This window comes from Aquarana catesbeiana, linkage group LG13 (assembly GCF_042186555.1).
Source record: "Aquarana catesbeiana isolate 2022-GZ linkage group LG13, ASM4218655v1, whole genome shotgun sequence".
Classification (NCBI taxonomy): domain Eukaryota; kingdom Metazoa; phylum Chordata; class Amphibia; order Anura; family Ranidae; genus Aquarana; species Aquarana catesbeiana.
Window position 1 is genome coordinate 191,278,042 of NC_133336.1, and position 21,611 is coordinate 191,299,652.

At 45.0% G+C, this 21,611-nt stretch overlaps 1 protein-coding gene across 2 annotated transcripts in view; it reads right to left on the minus strand.

The window, feature by feature from the left end:
- Positions 1-21,411, minus strand: part of LOC141116959 (SH2 domain-containing protein 2A-like) — a 47,326-nt gene extending 25,915 nt beyond the window's left edge. The window contains exon 1 of one of the 2 annotated variants that reach the window (XM_073609485.1): positions 21,201-21,411. In XM_073609485.1, the coding sequence (XP_073465586.1) occupies positions 21,201-21,224 (24 nt within the window). In that variant the 5' untranslated portion in view covers positions 21,225-21,411. The remainder of the gene's footprint in view (positions 1-21,200) is intronic. The other variant, XM_073609484.1, reaches the window with a different exon arrangement.
- Between the last annotated feature and the right edge of the window lie 200 nt (positions 21,412-21,611).

Sequence of the window (21,611 nt, forward strand, 5' to 3'; positions counted from 1 at the left end):
TTGATGTGTATATGCACTATACTATCACTGAAAGCACACTGGTATTAATATTTATACAAAAAAAATTCACAGCATTTTTGTGAAATTTTTTGTGTGATTTTTTTTTTCCCTGTGTGTTTTTTTTGCTTTTGGCATTGCACAATAGTGATCATCACATTATTTTGAATGTATATGCACTAAGTTATCACTCATAGAACACTGGCATTAATGAAAGATTTTTTTCACAGCATCTTTTTGGAATTTTTTCTGCAACTTTTTTGTGCGAATTTTATTTATTTTTTTGTGCATTTTTTTTTTTGTTGTTTTTTGTATTGCACAATAGTGATTATTATAGTGGGTGTAATCTTTATCTCCTAGCACATGCTAATTTTAGGATCTATGTAGTTTAACCACTTGGGTGGGCAAATGGGCGTACCTGTACGTCCCCTTTAAAAGGCGGGGATAGCAGGCGCACGCGCCCGCCGCGTACAGCGTGACCGTGCCCGCAGTACCAGCGGACTCGACATACAGTATATACGAAATAAACTGACAGGGATAAACCTTGCAAATATAAGGTTATCTATGGAAACAGTTGGCAGCTCTCTGTTGCTGTTCCCGTCAAAGTAGCAGGTACAAGAGATTACAGTAAACTGGCAGATGGCAGTTGAGGGCTGTTGGCATTTCCTGTACATGCAACCAGCGCAGCGGGAACACGTTAGTTCATGTAAAGGAGTCACAACCCGGTCACCGATGTCAAGAGACTGTGGCAGCGTATATGTGAGGTTACAAAGATGAGCAATGTACATCAAAAGTTCACTTCACTACAACTTAACAGGATGTTGTACAAAAGGTACAGCCAAAAAGGGGTAGTCAGTACACCGAACATACATGCTGCTCTGCATACAAGACCAATTAGAGGGAAATTACAATGTATATTTTGGTGCCTAAAAAAAAAGAACTAAAGTGTCAAAAGTGCTGCAGAAATGTTTCTATGGGGCCCCATGATTCGTACCTATGTCCTTAGTGCGCAGAGTTGAAAAGTGACAGCTACTTCAGACGATGTATTAGATGGCACAAAAACAGGAAGTGGCGGTGTAGTTCTTAAAAAATAATGTTTCTCAAAGCTGAATCAGTGACATGCAAAAATAAAAAAAAGATGTCATCAAAAATACATGTTAGCATCTAAGATATATTAGGAGGAAGTTAATACTAAGGAGCCTCCCCACATGAGCACACACTGATCTTTGTGGGGAGGCAGAGGAGAACCCCATGAGCCTCCTGTATACAGAACCAGGGTTTTCTCTGGTCTGACCATTGGCCACATGAGCCATGCACTAATCTCTGTAAGGAGACAGAGGAGAGAGTCCCATGCTCCTCCTGGATATGGAAGTATCAGGATTTCCTGTGGTCTGTCCATTAGTAATATGAGCTTGCACTGATCTCTGTAGAGTGGCAAAGGAGTGTCCCATGCTTCTGCCATACGTGGTAGTACCGGGATTTCCTCTGGTCTCACCTTTGGCCACATGAGCCATGCACTGATCTCTGTGGAAAGGCAAAGTAGAGTCCCGTGCTCTGCTGGTATATGGAAGTACTGATATTTTCACTGGTCTGACCATTGGCTATGTGATCCACGTACTGATCTTTTTAGAGAGGCAAAGGAGTGTCCCATGCTTCTCCCATACATGGAAGTACCAAGCTTTCCTCTGGTCTCACCTTTGGCCACATGAGCCTAACACTGATCTCTGTAGAAAGGCAGATGAGAGTCCCATGTTCCTCCAGTACATGGAAGTAGCAGGTTTTCCTGTGATCTGACCATTGGCCACATGAGCTACGTACTGATCTCTGTAGAGAGGCAAAGGAGTGTCCCATGCTTCTACCATACATGGAAGTACCAAGGTTTCCTATGGTCTCACCTTTGGCCACATGAGCCATGCACTGATATCTGTAACCCCAGCAGTCTGCAAGTGTAAAGCCTCGTAAACACGATCTGATTTTTGGCAGGGGATTGTGATGACAGACTGTTTGCCTAAAATCCGACCTCCTTCAGACAATTGTTGTCCAACTTTTGGCCAACAAATGTTGGATGGCAGGCTAGTAAATTTTCGGCGGACAACGGTCTGTTGTCAGATTTTCCTATCGTGTGTACACAAGTCCGTCACACAAAAGTCCAAAATACAGACAGGCATGCTCGAAAGGAAGGACGAGCCGGAAGCGGTCGGTCTTGTAAACTAGCGTTCGTAATGGAGAATTAACATTCGTGACGCAGCAAATTATGAAATATCGAAATGCAGCGCACAATTCTCTTCTTCTTTAATGGGATAATAATGAAGCTGCTTTGCTGGTGATACTGATGGAGTTATGGCAAACGTATTTGAAAAGGCTTTTTTTTTTCTAGCGATATCAAGAATAATATTATTATGCTTGCTGTTTTATTTTTTGGGCAAGTTACCACAACACCATTATCCTGTAGTTTTTAAGATCAAAGATACAACTATGTTGGGGTCCCTTGTCAATTTTACATTGTATTTTTGAAAAATGTAACTGCCTACTAGGGATGAGCCGAACACCCCCCGGTTCGGTTCGCACCAGAACCCGCGAACGGACCGAAAGTTCGCACGAACGTTAGAACCCCATTGACGTCTATGGGACTCGAACGTTCGAAATCAAAAGTGCTCATTTTAAAGGCTAATTTGCATGGTATTGTCCTAAAAAGGGTTTGGGGACCCGGGTCCTACCCCAGGGGACATGTATCAATGCAAAAAAAACTTTTAAAAACGGCCGTTTTTTCGGGAGCAGTGATTTTAATGATGCTTAAAGTAAAAAAAAAAAAAGTGAAATATTCCTTTAAATATCGTACCTGGGGGGTGTCTATAGTATGCCTGTAAAGTGACGCGTGTTTCCCATGTTTAGAACAGTCCCTGCACCAAATGTCATTTTTAAAGGAAAAAATCTCATTTAAAACTGCTTGCGGGTTTAATGTCATGTCGGGTCATGGCAATATGGATGAAAATCAGTGAGACAAACGGCATGGGTACCCCCCAGTCCATTACCAGGCCCTTTGGGTCTTGTATGGATATTAAGGGGAACCCCGCACCCAAATTAAAATAAGGAAAGGTGTGGGGCCACCAGGCCCTATATACTCTGAACAGCAGTATACAGGCGGTGCAAACAAGACAGGGACTGTAGGTTTGTTGTTAAGTAGAATCTGTTTGTAATTTTGAACATTTTTAACGTGTTTAGCTCCAGCCAAAAAATCTTTTCTAAGCTTTTTGGAAAACATAGGGAAGGGTTATCACCCCTGTGACATTTGTTTTGCTGTCTTTCCTCCTCTTCAGAAGATTTCACCTCACTTTTTTGTCCCAATGAAAAATGTTTTTTGAAAATTTGGGTTTTTTTGTGGAACAAGGATTGGAAAGCATCAGTGGAAAGGAGAAATTGTTTTCCCATATTAACTCTTACAGGAGAGAATTTCCCTTCCTAGGGGTAGATTTCATCTCACTTCCTGTTGTCTCCTTCCGTTTGCAAGTAGGAGTCGTTTGTAAGTTAGATGTTTGAAAGTAGGGTCCTGCCCTATATACTCAGCAGAAATTTGGGCCTTAGGTGTTGCTGTGGCCACAACACTGTAAGCCCTCACAGGGCCCTGCTGTGAAATATTAGATCAAGAATTGTAATTACATGCCCCTGTTGAACAGGAGCTGAAAAATTAGGCCTTAGGCACTGGTGCTGGTGCCACAACACTGCAACCCCTCACAGACACTCTAGTTGGAACGCAGGAACGAGCCCTGCTGCAAATTATTGCTTCAAAAATTGTAATTACACGCCCCTGTTAGACAGGGGCAGAAAAATTGGGCCTTAGGCACTGGTGCTGGTGCCACAACACTGCAACCCCTCACAGACACTCTAGTTGGAACGCAGGAACGAGCCCTGCTGCAAAGTATTGCATCAAAAATTGTAATTACACGCCCCTGTTAGACAGGGGCAGAAAAATTGGGCCCTAGGCACTGGTGCTGGTGCCACAACACTGCAACCCCTCACAGACACTCTAGTTGGAATGCAGGAACGAGCCCTGCTGCAAAGTATTACATCAAAAATTGTAATTACACGCCCCTGTTAAACAGGGGCTGAAAAATTGTGCCTTAGGCACTGGTGGTGGCGCCCAGAACCAAAAATGTTCTTACAAGCTATCAGCGTGATGATTGAGGAGGAAGAGGATAATTACTCAGGGATAGTCACTCAGCATCAGCATAGGCAGTCTTTGAAGGGATCTGAGATTTCAAAAAAAATTATTCGGTTACATCAGCATCAGGTGCTTGGTAGCTGGTGGTGATCCAAGACTCATTCATTTTTATGAAGGTCAGCCGATCGACCGAGTCGGTGGACAGACGCACCCTGTGATCGGTTACCACGCCTCCAGCAGCACTGAATGTGCGTTCCGAAAGAACGCTGGATGCAGGACAGGCCAGTAGCTCAATTGCATACTGTGCAAGCTCTGGCCAGTGATCCATCCTCAAGACCCAGTAACCCAGAGGATTTTCGGTGGGAAAGGTGTCCAAGTCTGATCTTGCCCCTAGGTATTCCTGCACCATGTAAAACAGACGCTGGCGATGGTTGCTGGAACCGATCATACCTTGGGGCTGCGGACCAAAAAATTGTCTGAACGCATCGGTCAGACGGCCACCTTCTCCACCGCTCCTTCTTTGACTGACCGAAGCCTCAGCAACACGTTGTCCAGAAACAGGAGTTTGTAACCTCCCAGTCTCTGGGAACGCGTTGCACAGACCTTTCTGCAAGGCCTCCCGAAGATGTTTCATCCTCTGCTCCCTCTGCGATGGCAAGATAAGGTCCGCAACCTTACCCTTGTAATGTGGATCAAGGAGGGTTGCCAGCCAGTATTGGTCCTTCTCCTTGATACCACGAATACGAGGATCCTTACGCAGGCTTTGCAGGATCAGGGAGGCCATGCAGCGTAGGTTTGCTGAGGCATTTGGTCCGGAGTCCTCTGGGTCACTAAGAACGACATGGTCCGCAGCCACCTCCTCCCAGCCACGTACAAGTCCATGTGTTTCTTGGGACTGATCCCTTAAAGACTGCTGCTGATGCTGAGTGCCAGGCTCCACCTCCATACTGACACAATCTTCCTCCTCCTCCTCTTCCTCCTCGTCCTCTTCCTGTGTGATCGGCGGGCACGCAGGAACACTGTCTGGATAAAGGGGGCCTTGAGAGCTAAGGAAGTCCTCCTCTTCCTGCCTCTGTTCTGCCTCAAGTGCCCTGTCCATTATTCCACGCAGCGTGTGCTCCAACAGGTGGACAAGGGGGACAGTGTCACTGATGCATGCACTGTCATTGCTCACCATCCTCGTGGCCTCCTCGAATGGTGACAGGACAGTGCATGCATCCCTGATCATGGCCCACTGGCGTGGGGAAAAAAAACCAAGCTCCCCTGACCCTGTCCTGGTGCCATAGTCGCACAGGTACTCATTGATGGCCCTCTGCTGCGTGTGCAGCCGCTGCAGCATGGCCAACGTTGAGTTCCACCTGGTGGGCATGTCACAGATTAGGCGGTTCTTGGGCAGGTTAAACTCCTTTTGGAGGTCCGTCAGCCGAGCACTGGCATTATATGACCGGCGGAAATGCACACAGACTTTCCTGGCCTGCCTCAGGACATCCTGTAAGCCCGGGTACCTGCCCAAGAACCGCTGCACCACCAAGTTAAGGACGTGAGCCAAACAGGGCACATGGGTCATTTGTCCCTGTCGGAGGGCAGAGAGGAGGTTGGTGCCATTGTCGCAAACCACCATTCCTGCCTTAAGTTGGCGTGGCGTCAACCACCTCTGAACCTGCCCCTGCAGAGCTGACAGAACCTCTGCCCCAGTGTGGCTCCTGTCCCCCAAGCACACCAGCTCAAGCACCGCATGGCATCTTTTGGCCTGCGTACTTGCGTAGCCCCTTGAACGCCTACGGAGCACCGCTGGTTCCGAGGAAGAGGCCATGGAGGAAGAAGAAAAGGAGGGGGTGGAGGAGAGAGGTGTGTCACAATCAGCATTTTGGAGGCGTGGTGGCGGAACAACCTCCAACACTACTGCACCTTGTCCTGCATCCTTCCCAGCTGCCAGCAGAGTCACCCAATGCGCCGTGAAACTTAGGTAACGTCCCTGTCCATGCCTGCTGGACCATGAGTCAGCGGTAATATGCACCTTACCGCTGACCGCCCTGTCCAGCGAGGCATGGACATTGCCTTCCACATGCCGGTAGAGAGCCGGAATCGCCTTCCGTGAGAAAAAGTGGCGTTTGGGTACCTGCCACTGAGGAACCGCACATTCCACAAACTCACGGAAGGGGGCAGAGTCTACCAACTGAAAAGGCAGCAGTTGAAGTGCTAGCAATTTTGCCAAGCTAGCATTCAACCGCTGGGCATGTGGATGGCTGGGAGCAAACTTCTTTCGGCGGTGCAGCAGCTGGGGCAGGGAAATTTGCCTGGTACAATCTGACGTCGGTGTACCAAAAGCAGATTGCCCACAAGTACTTGGCTGTGACACACCTAATTCTACACCTTCATTCCTCTCACTGCAGGTCTCAGAGAGGACTGAAGGTCTAGTGGGGTTGGAAATCTCAGCTGATGAGGAGCAAGGAGAGATCCTCTTTGTTCTTTGGTGTGGGTCTTTTAGATACGCTTGCCAACGAACTGCATGGCAGGTCAACATATGTCTGGTCAAGCATGTGGTACCCAAGCGGGAGATGTTTTGGCCACGCGAGATACGCTTGAGACATATGTTGCAAATAGCAGCGGTGCGATCTGATGCACTCGTCTCAAAAAAGGCCCACACCAAAGAACTTTTTGAATAACGCGCAGAGACTGCAGCGCCCTGCACATGTGGAGCTTTGGGGTGTGATGCAGTCAATGTGCTGCCCTTAGGCTGGCCCCTGGAGGGCATCCTGCCTCGTTGGTGATGTGCTGCCGCCTCCTCCTCCTCCTCCTCCTCCTCCTCCTCTCTCCTATCAGGCACCCACGTTGAGTCAGTGACCTCATCATCCCCTCCCTCCTCATCACTGGAGCAAACCTGGCAGTATGCTGCAGCAGGGGGAGCATGACTGCCAGATTGCTGTCCTTCTTGGGCACCCCCTCTGTCCGCGCTCATGTTACTGCCTTCATCGAGCTCAGTATCGTCATCAGAGCCTTCCAAACGCTGGGCATCCTCCTGGAGCATGTACCCAACACTGTGGTCAAACAGTTCGAGGGAATCCTCATGAGGACATGGTGGAGCTAGGGAAGGAGTCACTGATGACATTGAGCTGAGGGAAGAGGCCGCTGCTTTGCCAGACAAAGCACCCTGGGCATGGGTGAGAGAGGATGAGGAGGATGAGGACGGCTTGGTCATCCACTCGACCAAGACTTCCGCATGTTGCGGCTCAACACGGCCAGCTGCCGAAAAAAAGGCCAAGCGTGTCCCATGGCCACGTGCTGATGAGGATGCACCGTCTCCACGACCAGCACTAGACACAGAGCCTGCTTGCCCTCTCTTATTGGCTTGTGACTGTCTGCCTCTCCTTCTTGGCCTTCCAGACATACTAATGGCCTGTAGCTGCACTAAGCTGGGATAGAACACCTGTAATTTTCTTCAAGTAGCTTTATATACTGTAACCAGACAAGCCTGCCTGTCAGTAGGAAGATAACAGGAACGGATCTAGCTGAACACTGTGAGCAGGACGCACTGTACTAAATGTAAATAGTCTAGCTGCCTGACCGTGGTACTAATAGGATCAAATAGAACACCTGTAATTTTCTTCAGGTAGCTTTATATACTGTAACCAGACAAGCCTGCCTGTCAGTAGGAAGATAACAGGAACGGATCTAGCTGTACACTGTGAGCAGGACGCACTGTACTAAATGTAAATAGTCTAGCTGCCTGACCGTGGTACTAATAGGATCAAATAGAACACCTGTAATTTTCTTCAGGTAGCTTTATATACTGTAACCAGACAAGCCTGCCTGTCAGTAGGAAGATAACAGGAACGGATCTAGCTGAACACTGTGAGCAGGACGCACTGTACTAAATGTAAATAGTCTAGCTGCCTGACCGTGGTACTAATAGGATCAAATAGAACACCTGTAATTTTCTTCAGGTAGCTTTATATACTGTAACCAGACAAGCCTGCCTGTCAGTAGGAATTTAACAGGAACGGATCTAGCTGAACACTGTGAGCAGGACGCACTGCACTAAATGTAAATAGTCTAGAAGATAACAGGAACGGATCTAGCTGAACACTGTGAGCAGGACGCACTGCACTAAATGTAAATAGTCTAGAAGATAACAGGAACGGATCTAGCTGAACACTGTGAGCAGGACGCACTGCACTAAATGTAAATAGTCTAGAAGATAACAGGAACGGATCTAGCTGAACACTGTGAGCAGGACGCACTGCACTAAATGTAAATAGTCTAGAAGATAACAGGAACGGATCTAGCTGAACACTGTGAGCAGGACGCACTGCACTAAATGTAAATAGCAGGAACGGATCTAGCTGAACACTGTGAGCAGGACGCACTGCACTAAATGTAAATAGCAGGAACGGATCTAGCTGAACACTGTGAGCAGGACGCACTGCACTAAATGTAAATAGCAGGAACGGATCTAGCTGAACACTGTGAGCAGGACGCACTGCACTAAATGTAAATTGCAGGAACGGATCTAGCTGAACACTGTGAGCAGGACGCACTGCACTAAATGTAAATAGTCTAGAAGATAACAGGAACGGATCTAGCTGAACACTGTGAGCAGGACGCACTGCACTAAATGTAAATAGCAGGAACGGATCTAGCTGAACACTGTGAGCAGGACGCACTGCATTAAATGTAAATAGTCTAGATAGAAGATAACAGGAACGGATCTAGCTAAACTGAATACAGTGTATATATATATATGCAACACCTGGGATGCATATATATACACAATACACTGTAAGTGCAGCTAACTGACTGACTGTTCTGCCTAATCTATCTAACTCAAATCAAATGACACTGTCTCTCTCTCTCTCTATCTCTCAGCACACCGGAACACACACTACACAGGGCCGCCGTGCAGGCGGCCTTATATAGTGTGGGGTGTGTACTAAATCCCCTGAGCCATAATTGGCCAAAGCCACCCTGGCTTTGGCCAATTACAGCTCTCTCTACTGACGGCGCTGTGATTGGCCAAGCATGCGGGTCATAGTGCATGCTTGGCCAATCATCAGCCAGCAATGCACTGCGATGCCGCAGTGAATTATGGGCCGTGACGCGCCACACGAATTTAGCGCGAACGGCCCATAACGTTCGCAATTCGGCGAACGATCGAACAGCCGATGTTCGAGTCGAACATGGGTTCGACTCGAACACGAAGCTCATCCCTACTGCCTACTCCCAAACTGTCATCTGAAGTAAAACACATAGCCAAGTATTATTCTACACAATTTTTTTATTTTGCATTAAAAAAAGAAAACAAATTAAATTAGAGATGCTATCTGCCATCCAAATATAAAGAACTTAACCAAAAAGTGCATTATATGCATACAAAAATATAGAAAATATAAAAAAATCATTATTCAACAAAACAAAACAAAAAACAATTAGTAAAGGGGGTAGGGGTGCAAATCCCCAGACCGGGGGCCTTGTTGGGGGTCTTGTGGCTGGTAATGCCACTGACCGCTATGCTGCTGTGGCGGGTGGGTTGGCTGTGGAGGTGGTGGAGAAGTTCGATTACAACTGCAAGCTGCGCAATTACGAAAGGCCCGACAGCCGAAAGGACCTCATTTTGGAGAAGGTCATCGCCGTTTTGCATTGCGAATTTTCGGTGGAACGATCAAAGGACCAAATCAGATGGTCTGATCTCAAACACCGTGAACAAGACCAGATGGAGTACATACAATAAATCATTAAAAAAGTAAGCAATATTTATATCTAACCAATATGGATATGTGAAAATTAGCTGTCTGTATATGTTCTTTATACAAATAGCTCGAGAGAATTCTATCTAATGTTTTCTAAAATCTTTGTATGACTTGGTATTCGAAAAATGAAGGTAAATATAAAGCAGATATGAACATTCTTATTTGCTCTTGTTTTTGGACATTTCTTTATATTTGGATCAAATTTATTTCTCTTCTTTCGACAGGGAGGCACCAAAAAAGGAGGCTACAGCCAAGTCACCACAAGGGACGAAGGGAAGCTATCCCCGCTTGGGCCCCAACAGGGGAGGCAACAAGGCCATCTTCCCCACAAAAACGTAAGTGCCAACTTCAAACACACTCATTTAGCCACCGACAGGGATGTTTCTAGGTGGGCCAAAGGCCACTGGCTTAGGGCAGAACTTAAGGGGTCAAGAAAACTTTTGGGTTGCTGCCTGGCTCATCAGTGCCCATTAATGCAGCCTTGCCAGTGTAGACATGGGTAGAGGAGAGGCCCCCGGGGATCACAGTCACACAGAGTCACGCCTGCTAGGATGATCATCATATATCCCCTATCCCATAGGTGACAAGGGGGGGGTGGGGGGCAACTACTGTACTTTTTCAATGTTGGCACTTGTCCAGTGTTTGCCCTCTGTAAAATGACATCACCTTCCCTTTATCTATGCATTTTTCACAGAAAAACAACCAGAGTGCAGCATGGTGGCGTCCACTAGTCAGGAGCAAACATTGACATCAGACCAAGTGCAAGGTTGGTCAACTAATGTAGCAAAATGGATGCTAGAAACAGATGGGACTTGGGTGGCTTAATGAATGGTGTATTGTTTCCTTTTACAGGAAAGTGAGTGTGGTGAGCTCACCCAGGATGTTTGTTTGGAGCCAGGGGATCTGACTCCTGGACCCAGCAAAGACCTTGCCATTGTGGACGTCAAATCCCCTGACGCAAGTCACACCGAGGGCCAAAGTGACCCAGATTCTGGAGCCTCTTGTTTGCGCAAGTAAGTATTCTTGGAATCTGTCTTCAAATGTAAATACATATCGAGTGTTTAGATGTCCAAGCAAAACACCCACTCCACACATTAGCAAAGTATGTAGTGCCTTAACATTAGCATGGAGAAGGAAGAGGTGGGAGGAGCTGGCAGTGTTGCTAGGACCCCGAGTTTTGGAGACCCAGGCACCAGGGCCAAAATTACAAAGTAGTTGCAGTGTGTATATTCCTAGTAGTGTAGGTGTCTTAAAGGCAAGCAGGTTGCAAGCAACAATAGACTGGGTAGGTAAGTATTTATGGAATTTGACTAGTAACTTGACTATAAACTCACTATGTAGGGCCTCAGCCACTTGACCATCGTTTCCTTAATACTTTTTACTCTTCTTACTAGGTCATGATCTTCCACGATGCACTATTGGCAGAAGGAGTGCAGATATGTTGCATTGTTTGAAGGATCTGGAGCAAATCAAGGAGGCTGCCACTGCTTTACATCGAAGAATCCGAGATTTTGTGGACATGCTTGCCAAATTTTAATTTCCTCTTGGCCTGGTCTAAAATTTCTTGTTCCACTTGTTGGCTCCTGTTTGCCCTTTAAATATTTACCATGTTTTTATGACTTTGAAATGTGAACTTTTAGGGACAGAACTCAGTGTTTCTCCACTCCATTCCTCTAGGTGCACCACCAGGTCCTGTTTCAGAATTTGCAAATTACTAACAGTGAAAATTACAACATCGCCTGTGCCAAATTCAACAAATATGGAAAAAATAACCTGGGTTTGCATCTTGGGAAGGAGAGTTATGAAACACTGCCATAACTAATGTGAATTGGAATGTTTCTGTGTTTTGAAGAATAGCAAGGCCCAAATTTGATGCACACAAATTGTGCCTTAACATTCTTATTTCCCTCAAGATCCAATGCTTAAAATGTGTGTATTTCCATACATCTATTTTGCTAAAGCCCCAAAACACACAGTGGTCAACATGTGCTATCTCCCAACACTGGGTATCAATGGACGTGTTTTGGGGTGCAACCCCTTCCTCATAACTAAAGTAGGTCAGAGGAAGGGGTTGCACACCCGAAACACGTCCATTGATACCCCGTGATGGGAGATAGCACATGTTGACACACCGTGGGTTTTAGAAAATAACATGTTTGGAACTACATACATTTTCAGTAGGGGATCATAAGGGACATTTAATAGTTCTTCCTCTATGTGTCCGTGGCTTCAAAGTTTGGCTTTTAGAGGGGTGAGGTCACCCCATATGAGGAAGCCAACAGCCACACAGTCTTGGGATACTAATGTCTCATTTGGACTTTACTTTACCAAACTCGAACTTTGTAAGTTCCTGAGTTGGGGATGTGTATCTAATGTTTTTGAACATGCGTGTTTAGCCACAAAAAAAGAGAAATAATGCAAAACATACATGTTATACACCAAGATGTTGGTTTGTTTTAATACCTTAAAACGCACATGTGAATGTGCTTTGAGTAAAATGTTGTTTGATAAACAATGTGTGGCTTATTATTTCAATGCTCAATACCAGTGTATTTGTTAAGTTGTTGTAGTTACAGTGACAATGCTCACTTAAATGTGGCCAACTCCTGCAATTTTTATGCCTCCAAAAAATTAAAGGAGTTCAAAAGGCATAATGTTTTTGAACTTCATGCATTAGATCCAATAATAACCAAAACATTGTGTTTGTGTGTAGCAGACCCACAGCACACCATAATAGTTAGCTGAAGAAGAGCTTGCCACTTCATGTAGCAAATAAGGAATGTTTGCACTATTGTAGCAAGCGTCCAAAATAAAGGCCATTTGTGAAATATTAGACAGATAAGAAACACAGACAACAGTAGTTCAAATGAAGTATGAGTTTAGGATCAAAGAAAAATATTATTCCTGATCAGCTACAATTTGCTGCCAAGCCACTGCCCCTCTACCCACAAAATAATCCAGGTATATTGCCGTAGATCTCTGGCATTTTGGGAGGGCAATCCAGCACGGCATTTTCTAGAGCTGTCATCACGCCTACAGACGGCCGAGCTGCAGCCTCTTCAGCTGGGCCTGCCACTGCAGGGTCTGCTTCAGTTAGCACTGAGGCAAGGTAGCTGCTAGCATTCCTCCTTAAAAAATGATGGAGTATAGAGCAACACAGTACCACATGGTTTATTTTGTACAGTGCCAGGTTAATTGGTGTTTAAAAACAGCCTGAACTGACTGGAGAGGATGCCAAAGGCGTTTTGGACCACCCTTCTGGCACGAGAGAGCCTGTAATTAAATATTCTCTGCTCTGGGGTGAGGTTCCTCATAGGAAATGGATTCATAAGATGTTCCCCCAGAGAAAAGGCCTCATCTGCAATAAAAACAAAATTTAGGCCCTCAAAATTCTCCTCAGCAGGTGGCAAGTTTAAGGTACCATTCTGAAGCCGCTTGTAGAACTCTGTCTGCATAATGACTCCTCCATCAGTGTTGCGGCCGTTCTTCCCAACATCAAGATACAAAAACTCATATGTGGCAGACACTACAGCTAGCAGGACTATGCTGCAAAAGCCCTTATAATTGAAATAATATGAGCACGAATCAACACTCACCAAACTTCTACTAACATGCAATTAGCAGAAGGAGCCCAAAGGGTGGCGCCTGACAATTGAACTTCCTCTTTATCGCCTCGTAGTACGTCTAGTACGTCACTACATTCATGTTTGTTGGCCAACAATTGTGTACCGTTAGTATGCAAGACAAGTTCCTGGCCAACGCCCTTCGGACAAAAGTCTGAAGCTCTGTTGGCCAACAATCCAATCATGTGTACGAGGCTTAAAACAGCATTAATTTGCCACGCACGTGGAGAGCACTTTATCTGTGCCATTTTTGAAATGACGATGGCACAGTGTAATGAATTGCCATTTACAATTTCGGCTCCAAGAGACAAATTTTGAGCTCTCAGGTAGCTGGCGATAAGACACAGCACCAGTCACTTCAAAGACTGGTGCTTTAATACCTTCCTGGTATGAGGACACTCCCTGCTTTATTACTGAGAACCAGGGGCGTTGCTAGGTCTGCAAAAGATCTGGGGCTAGAGCCCATAGCAGCGGTCACCAACCTTTTAGCAGGCCCGCGGGGGGGGGGGGGGGGTGCACGCCGGTGGTAAGCCATATTTCGCGGGCAATGGCTGGTGTTGGCGCTTCAATCACATGGCACCATGGTTGGTCTATTGTTACATTCTAATATATAATGAAGTGGTTCAACTTACCATAATGCAGAATCAGTGGGTACACTGGGCGTGTCACTTGCCCTATCTCCTGCCACCAGATGCAGCGTGTCACTTGCAACCGTCACCTGTCACCAGATGCAGCGTGCTACTTGCCACTGTCACCTGCCCCCAGATGTGGATTGTCACTTGCCACTTTCACCTGGCAGCAGATGTAGATTGTCATATGCCACGTCACCTGCCACCATTTGCAGATTGCCACGTCACCTGCCACTATTTGCAGATTGTCACTTGCCACATCTCCTGCCACCATTTGCAGATTGTCACTTGCCAAGTCTCCTGCCACCATTTTCAGATTGTCACATCTCCTGCCACCATTTGTAGATTGTCACTTGCCATGCCAGCCACCAAATGTGCATTGATGCTGCATTGGTGGCAGGCTGGCAGCACTGGTCCATTTAGTGAGGGCAGAAGAGCGGTGATGCAGGGCGGGCAGTGAGAGATGATGTCATGTCGCTGCTCCCCGCTGCACCTCTGACGTTGAAGCAAGGGGGTCTGGCTGCAAAGTGGAGCTCCACCATGCTGTGAGGGTGGAAGAGCGCTGATGTGTGGCGGGCAGTGAGAGATTATGTCATCTCTCTGCTCCCCGCCGCACCTTGCTCCCACATTGAAGAGGCCCGGCTGTGAAGAGCGCTGATGTGGCGCAGGCGGAAAGAGATGTCATCTCTGCTTGTCTGCCCATTCACTTCTCTCCTCTCCTCCATCTGTCTCATGCAGCCAGCCCGCCCGCCGCAGCAACCATGGCAGCGACCTGCTGGTTAGGCAGGGACCCTGCGGCAAGAGACTCGGGGCTATGGGCCCAAGATTCGGGGCTATAGCCCCAATAGCCACCCCCTAGAGACGCCCCTGCTGAGAACCCTGGAAGTTCGGGAGATAATGGAGGTCCTAGGAAACCTGGAAATCCCGGCAGGGATACTTCGAGTACTGTAACCATTTTTTCTGTGCTGTTTTTTTTTTATGCTCAAATTCTGCTTTTAGCTAGTGCAACAAATTTTAGAATAATTAAAATGGTGTCTTTATGCAACCCAACCCAACCCAGTCAGCTACTAACCAAATTGGCTCTAGTGGAACCTATAAGCTTCTTTGGAGACAGACATGTACATGAATAGTTCAAGGTGTTGGCATTCTGGAGAATATATTCCACTATACCATCAAATAAAATTAGCATAAACCCAGAACATCTCCAGATATGTAATATGCAGTCACACTTCTGTAGTAGATGGGAACATCAGATCAATACTTGACAAGCCTGCAAATGGATTGGCAACCACAAGAAAGCTTCCTACAGGTGTTGTTACTTTGGGGATACCCAGTGTTGGGGGCGATGTGACGTGGGTAACCTGTCTCTTCTTACAGACTGTCTACCCTGCCTCCCACACCTCCTGATACCACAGGAAACCATAATGTCATATCCTCGCTATGTGTAACCCATATAAACTGTCACATTTATGTATTGTAATATCTTCTTTTATTTTTATTTTTTGTCAGTGTGCTGTTATTCCACTAGATCGCAAACCTCAGTCAAATGTTATGACCTGAATATGGTCTTCTTTGATCATGGTCCTCTTGCATGAAGAAATCCCCCACCTGCTCACTGTATGGTTCTTCTGACAAGGGAACCTGTCATTTGACCCTGAACAGTAATTAAGAGTCTCTCTAAGCTGCCTTCAGACCTAGGAGTTGTAGCAATGCAAAGCAAACCTTGCATTATTATTATTATTATTCAGGATTTATATAGCTCCAACAGTTTATGCAGTGCTTTACAATATAAAAAGGGAGACAATACAGTTATAATACAATAAAATATAAGAGGATTAAGAGGGCCCTGCTCAGAAGAGCTTACAATCTAATAGGGTGGGGCAGGTGGTACAAAAAGTTGTAACTATGGGGAATGAGCTCATAGAAGTGGTAAAAGATTAGCTGGAGGCGTGGTAGGCTTCTCTGCAGAGATGAGTTTTCAGGGATCGCTTGAAGGTAGCAAGAGTAGGGGTTAGCCAGACAGGTTGAGGTAGCGACTTCCAGAGGATGGGAGAGGCTCTGCAGAAATCCTGGAGACAAGCATGGGAGGAGGAAATGAGAGAGCTTGAGAGGGTGAGGTCTTGGGAGGAGCGGAGAGGACGGTTTGGGTGATATTTGGAGTCAAGACTGGTGATGTAGCTTGGGGCAGAGTTGTGAATGCCTTTGTGTGTTGTGGTTAGTATTTCAAATTTAATTTGCTGTGCGATTGGGAGCCAGTGTAGGGATTGGAGGAGAGAGCTGGCAGACGGTGGGTAAGGTGGATAAGCCTGGCAGCAGCATTCATGATAGACTGAAGAGGGGATAGCCTATGGATAGGTAGGCCAATGAGAAGAGAGTTGCAATAGTCAAGGCAAGAGATAACAAAGGAAGTGAATGAGGAGCTTGGTGGTTTCATTTGTTAAAAAGGGGTGAATTTTAGAGATGTTACGGAGGTGAAGTCTACAAATTTTTGACAATAATTGTATTTGAAGCTAAAAGGACAAATCAGAGTCTAGGATTACACCTAGTACCCTGGCTTGAGGGGAGGGACTGGTGGTTGCATTGTTGATTTTGATGGAAAAGTCATGGAGGGGGGCACGGGCGGGGGGGAATATTATTAGCTCAGTTTTAGAGAGATTTAGTTTAAAGAAGTCGTGCAACAGTAAGTTAGTAATGCGAGAGGAGTCTCGGAAGTGAGGTGAGGAGTAGACAGATAGATTTGGGTCTCATCGGCGTATAATTGGTATTGGAAGCCATGGGCGGTTATAAAGTGACCAAGGGAGGAGGTGTAGATAGAGAAGAGAAGGGGTCCAAGAACAGAGCCTTGGGGGACCCCCGCAGAAAGGGGCAATGGAGAGGAGGAGACAGAGTTGTAGGTAACACTGAAGGAACGCTGTGATAGGTAGGCAGAGAACCAGGATAGAGCAGAATCTCGGAGGCCAAGGGAATGGAGTTTATTGTGAAGGAGCAAGTGGTCAACAGTATCAAAGGCTGCAGAGAGGTCAAGTATTAGGAGTAGGGAATAGTGTCTGTTGGTTTTAGCAGTTAGCAAATCGTTGGTGAGTTTTAGTAAGGCAGTTTCCGTGGAGTGCTATGAGCAAAAGCCAGACTGTAAAGGGTCAAGAAGGTTATTTTCACTGATGTAGGAGCTAAGATGGTTGTAGACTAAGCATTCTAGAAGTTTAGAGGTGAATGGGAGCAATGAGATGGGTCTTAAGAAACCCACACAAACGTTCACGGGACCAACATCTAACACTCTACATACTGACGCTTAATGGAGAAACCCCCGTAGATGATCATGGGGCCAACAACTAACACTCTATTGACTGACAGTCAATAGGGAAACCCTCACAGGCATTCATGAGGCTGACATCTAATGTTCTGCAGACTGAAGGTTAATGGAGAAACCCCCCCTCGTACATGTTCATGGGGTCGACATATAACACTCTACAGACTGATGGTTATTGGAGAAACACCCACAGATGTTAATGGGGCCACCATCTAACACTCTAGAGATGCTTATTTGTTCTTTGAGATCAAAAACAGTAAAAACATTATCTTATGTGCCCTCTAAATAGTTTAGCTAAGTTATCTTCCTCTTCATTCTCCAGAAGCTTCTCTGTGACACCAAGTCTCCTGCATGGGCTGTGAACACAGCCCATCCAATCAATGCTCTTCCCTCAATAACAAAGGCTGATTATTACAAATCTCAACATAGCTAAAGAGAACTGACTCAGGAACATCATCACCAGTTCTTCTTAAGCCCGTGTGAGAAAGTTAAAGCAAGTACACTTAACCTGCCTTAGAGAATATGGCACCAATTCCTGACCCTGAAGTTATTTTCATAGGGGCTTCAACTCTGCCATGGCTTTTCCAAGGACCACGTGTCTTTTAAACCTTGATAAAGGGGAACCGGGAGTCCCCAAAATGTCAGTCCTAATTTGTTTAACATGATCCATTAAAAGTAAAAAACTTCAAAGATTTCTAGAGAAGCAATTGGCACACAACACTACCATACAATCCCTTCCATGTACTTATTTTATGAGGAAAAGGAAACAATGCCCAGTAGAGTTCCCAAAGGAGGTAGACAAAGGGTGCTCTAGCTCAGGGATCTCCAAACTACGGCCCTCCAGCTGTTACAGAACTACACGTCCCATGAGGTATTACAAAACTCTGACATTCACAGGCATGACTAGGCATGATGGGAATTGTAGTTCCTGAACAACTGGAGGGCCGTAGTTTGAAGACGCCTGCTCTAGCTCAAAGTGTCTTCCTAAGACTTAAACGTAACATGAGTTGGTAGAATGAAGAGCTGGCAGCTCGTTATTCCAAATAGATTACTTGTTTGTAGCAGGCAGAGTGAACAAAATACAGCAGCTTACGTGTGTCGGCATAGCTACGATGAAGGCTTATTGCCGAAACGCGTAAGTTGCTGTATTTTGTACACTCTGCCTGCTACAATAAAGCAATCTATTTGGAAGAACAAGCTGCCAGCTCTCCATCCTACCTTTTCATACTTATTTTATGCATTGGCAGTGCATAATCAGGAACAGGTCATGCTACAAAGGCAAAGTTGAAGCCCCTAAGGAAAAAAAATTGTTGGGTCTGGAAATGGTGTCATAGTCTCCACGATAGATTAGCTGGAAGTCACTCCTCAAAGTTATACGAGTTATCTGAGACACATTCATCATTTTAGCCAATGATTATCATCAAAATGTTCAGTTCACGTCCTAAATGTCATGTAGATGTGGAAATTCCTTTGCGTGCGGTAAATACTACAAGCCTTCATTTCTCAGGTACTAATAATAATTTCCCATGAAATATTTATTCTCCTAAATACCAAACCTTTATTTTATTTTCTCTTCTCAAAATTGACCTAAGCTAGAAGATAGAGAAATTACGGGGTGTTCTATACTATTCATTACAAAATTTAGCACAATACGCTCAACATGTTGCCCGCCTCTTTCTAATAAAAATCTAAAATAACGCACAAAAAGGTTTGCCTCTTTTTTTTAAATTAATTTTTTATGTGCATGTAAAGCAAAATCTGTCAATGTGAATGAAAGAACAACACACAATTGTGTCCTAAACTGTACAATAAAAACTTCAATACAAAAACTGAATGAAAAAATTGGAAAATATAATGCAGTATAGAACTATCATTATCCATATATAATTTTCAGATCTCCAGTCCCCTGCTTAAACCAATTCACTGGTGGTCAGTGAGAAGAATGTTCCTTACATTGATGGTTAGTGGGAAGAATGTTCCTTACATTGGTGATCAGTGAGAAGAATGTTCCTTACATTGGTGATCAGTGAGAAGAATGTTCCTTACATTGGTGGTCAGTGAGAAGAATGTTCCTTACATTGGTGATCAGTCGGAAGAATGTTCCTTACATTGGTGATCAGTGAGAAGAGTGTTCCTTACATTTGTGATCAGTGAGAAGAACGTTCCTTACATTGGTGATCAGTGAGAAGAATGTTCCTTACATTTGTGATCAGTGAGAAGAATGTTCCTTACATTGGTGATCAGTGAGAAGAATGTTCCTTACATTGGTGGTCAGTGAGAAGAATGTTCCTTACATTGGTGATCAGTGAGAAGAATGTTCCTTACATTGGTGATCAGTGAGAAGAATGTTCCTTACATTGGTGGTCAGTGAGAAGAATGTTCCTTACATTGGTAGTCAGTGAGAAGAATGTTCCTTACATTTGTGATCAGTGAGAAGAATGTTCCTTACATTGGTGATCAGTGAGAAGAATGTTCCTTACATTGGTGGTCAGTGAGAAGAATGTTCCTTACATTGGTGATCAGTGGGAAGAATGCTCCTTACATTGGTGATCAGTGAGAAGAATGTTCCTTACATTGGTGGTCAGTGAGAAGAATGTTCCTTACATTGGTGATCAGTGAGAAGAATGTTCCTTACATTGGTGATCAGTGGGAAGAATGTTCCTTACATTGGTGGTCAGTGAGAAGAATGTTCCTTACATTGGTGATCAGTGAGAAGAATGTTTCTTACATTGGTGGTCAGTGAGAAGAATGTTTCTTACATTGGTGATCAGTGAGAAGAATGCTCCTTACATTGGTAGTCAGTGAGAAGAATTATCCTTACATTGGTGATCAGTGAGAAGAATGTTCCTTACATTGGTGGTCAGTGAGAAGAATGTTCCTTACATTGGTGATCAGTGAGAAGAATGTTCCTTACATTGGTGATCAGTGGGAAGAATGCTCCTTACATTGGTGGTCAGTGAGAAGAATGTTCCTTACATTGGTGATCAGTGAGAAGAATGTTCCTTACATTGGTGATCAGTGGGAAGAATGTTCCTTACATTGGTGATCAGTGGGAAGAATGTTCCTTACATTGGTGGTCAGTGAGAAGAATGTTTCTTACATTGGTGGTCAGTGAGAAGAATGTTTCTTACATTGGTGATCAGTGGGAAGAATGTTCCTTACATTGGTGATCAGTGGGAAGAATGTTCCTTACATTGGTGGTCAGTGAGAAGAATGTTTCTTACATTGGTGGTCAGTGAGAAGAATGTCCCTTATATTGGTGATCAGTGAGAAGAATGTTTCTTACATTGGTGGTCAGTGAGAAGAATGTTCCAAGCACTGGGGTCCATGGTTCAAATTCCAACCAGGACATTACCTGCATGGAGTTTGCATGTTCTCCCCATGCATGCATAGGTTTTTTGGCTGCTGTCTTAATTAGCCCTACACTGTGCATGTATGCGGGTGAGACGGGGTCCTTAGATTGTGAGCTCATCTAGGCAAGGAACTGAAATGAATGTACACTATGTACAGCACTATGCAAATTGTTTGCACTATATAAAAATATATGTAATAATAGTAAAAGAAAAAAATGATAAAAGTAATAATTAAAAAAATGTATAATAGTAATAATAACTAAGTAAATTCAACAAAAAATTAAAAAATATTTTTTTCTATATTGGCTGTTTTTTTTTTTTTTTTTACTTAAATGAGCAATGACCAGGGAGCAGTTTACCGTACTAAAATATTCATGGCACTTACCGTGTTCGTAGTCCTGGCACCCATATGCCATGGCCCCGTTGTTGGTTCACGCCGTCGGCGATCTGTGTCTCATTTGGCGATTGCCTACAATGTGATGTGCGCACAGGGCGCTCTTAGCCACACACACAGGAAATAAGCCCGCAGCTCACGACATAGGCAGCCGAGCTGAGTACAACAAAAACGAAGTGACGTCTTGGAAAGTTTTCTCAGAGCTGCTGAGGTTTTCACTTGTGATAACTTCTCACATTTGGGCAGCTGCTGCCGATTAAGCAATTTTCTCCTGAAACAAGATGTTGCAGAGGCTGCGAGGACTGTTTTTTTATTATAGAGTTGCTACTGGCAGCACAGATTTCTTTATCCTGCAGTATTTATAGAACCGAGTTGGTTTTCTACATCTTCAGCTCTTAATCA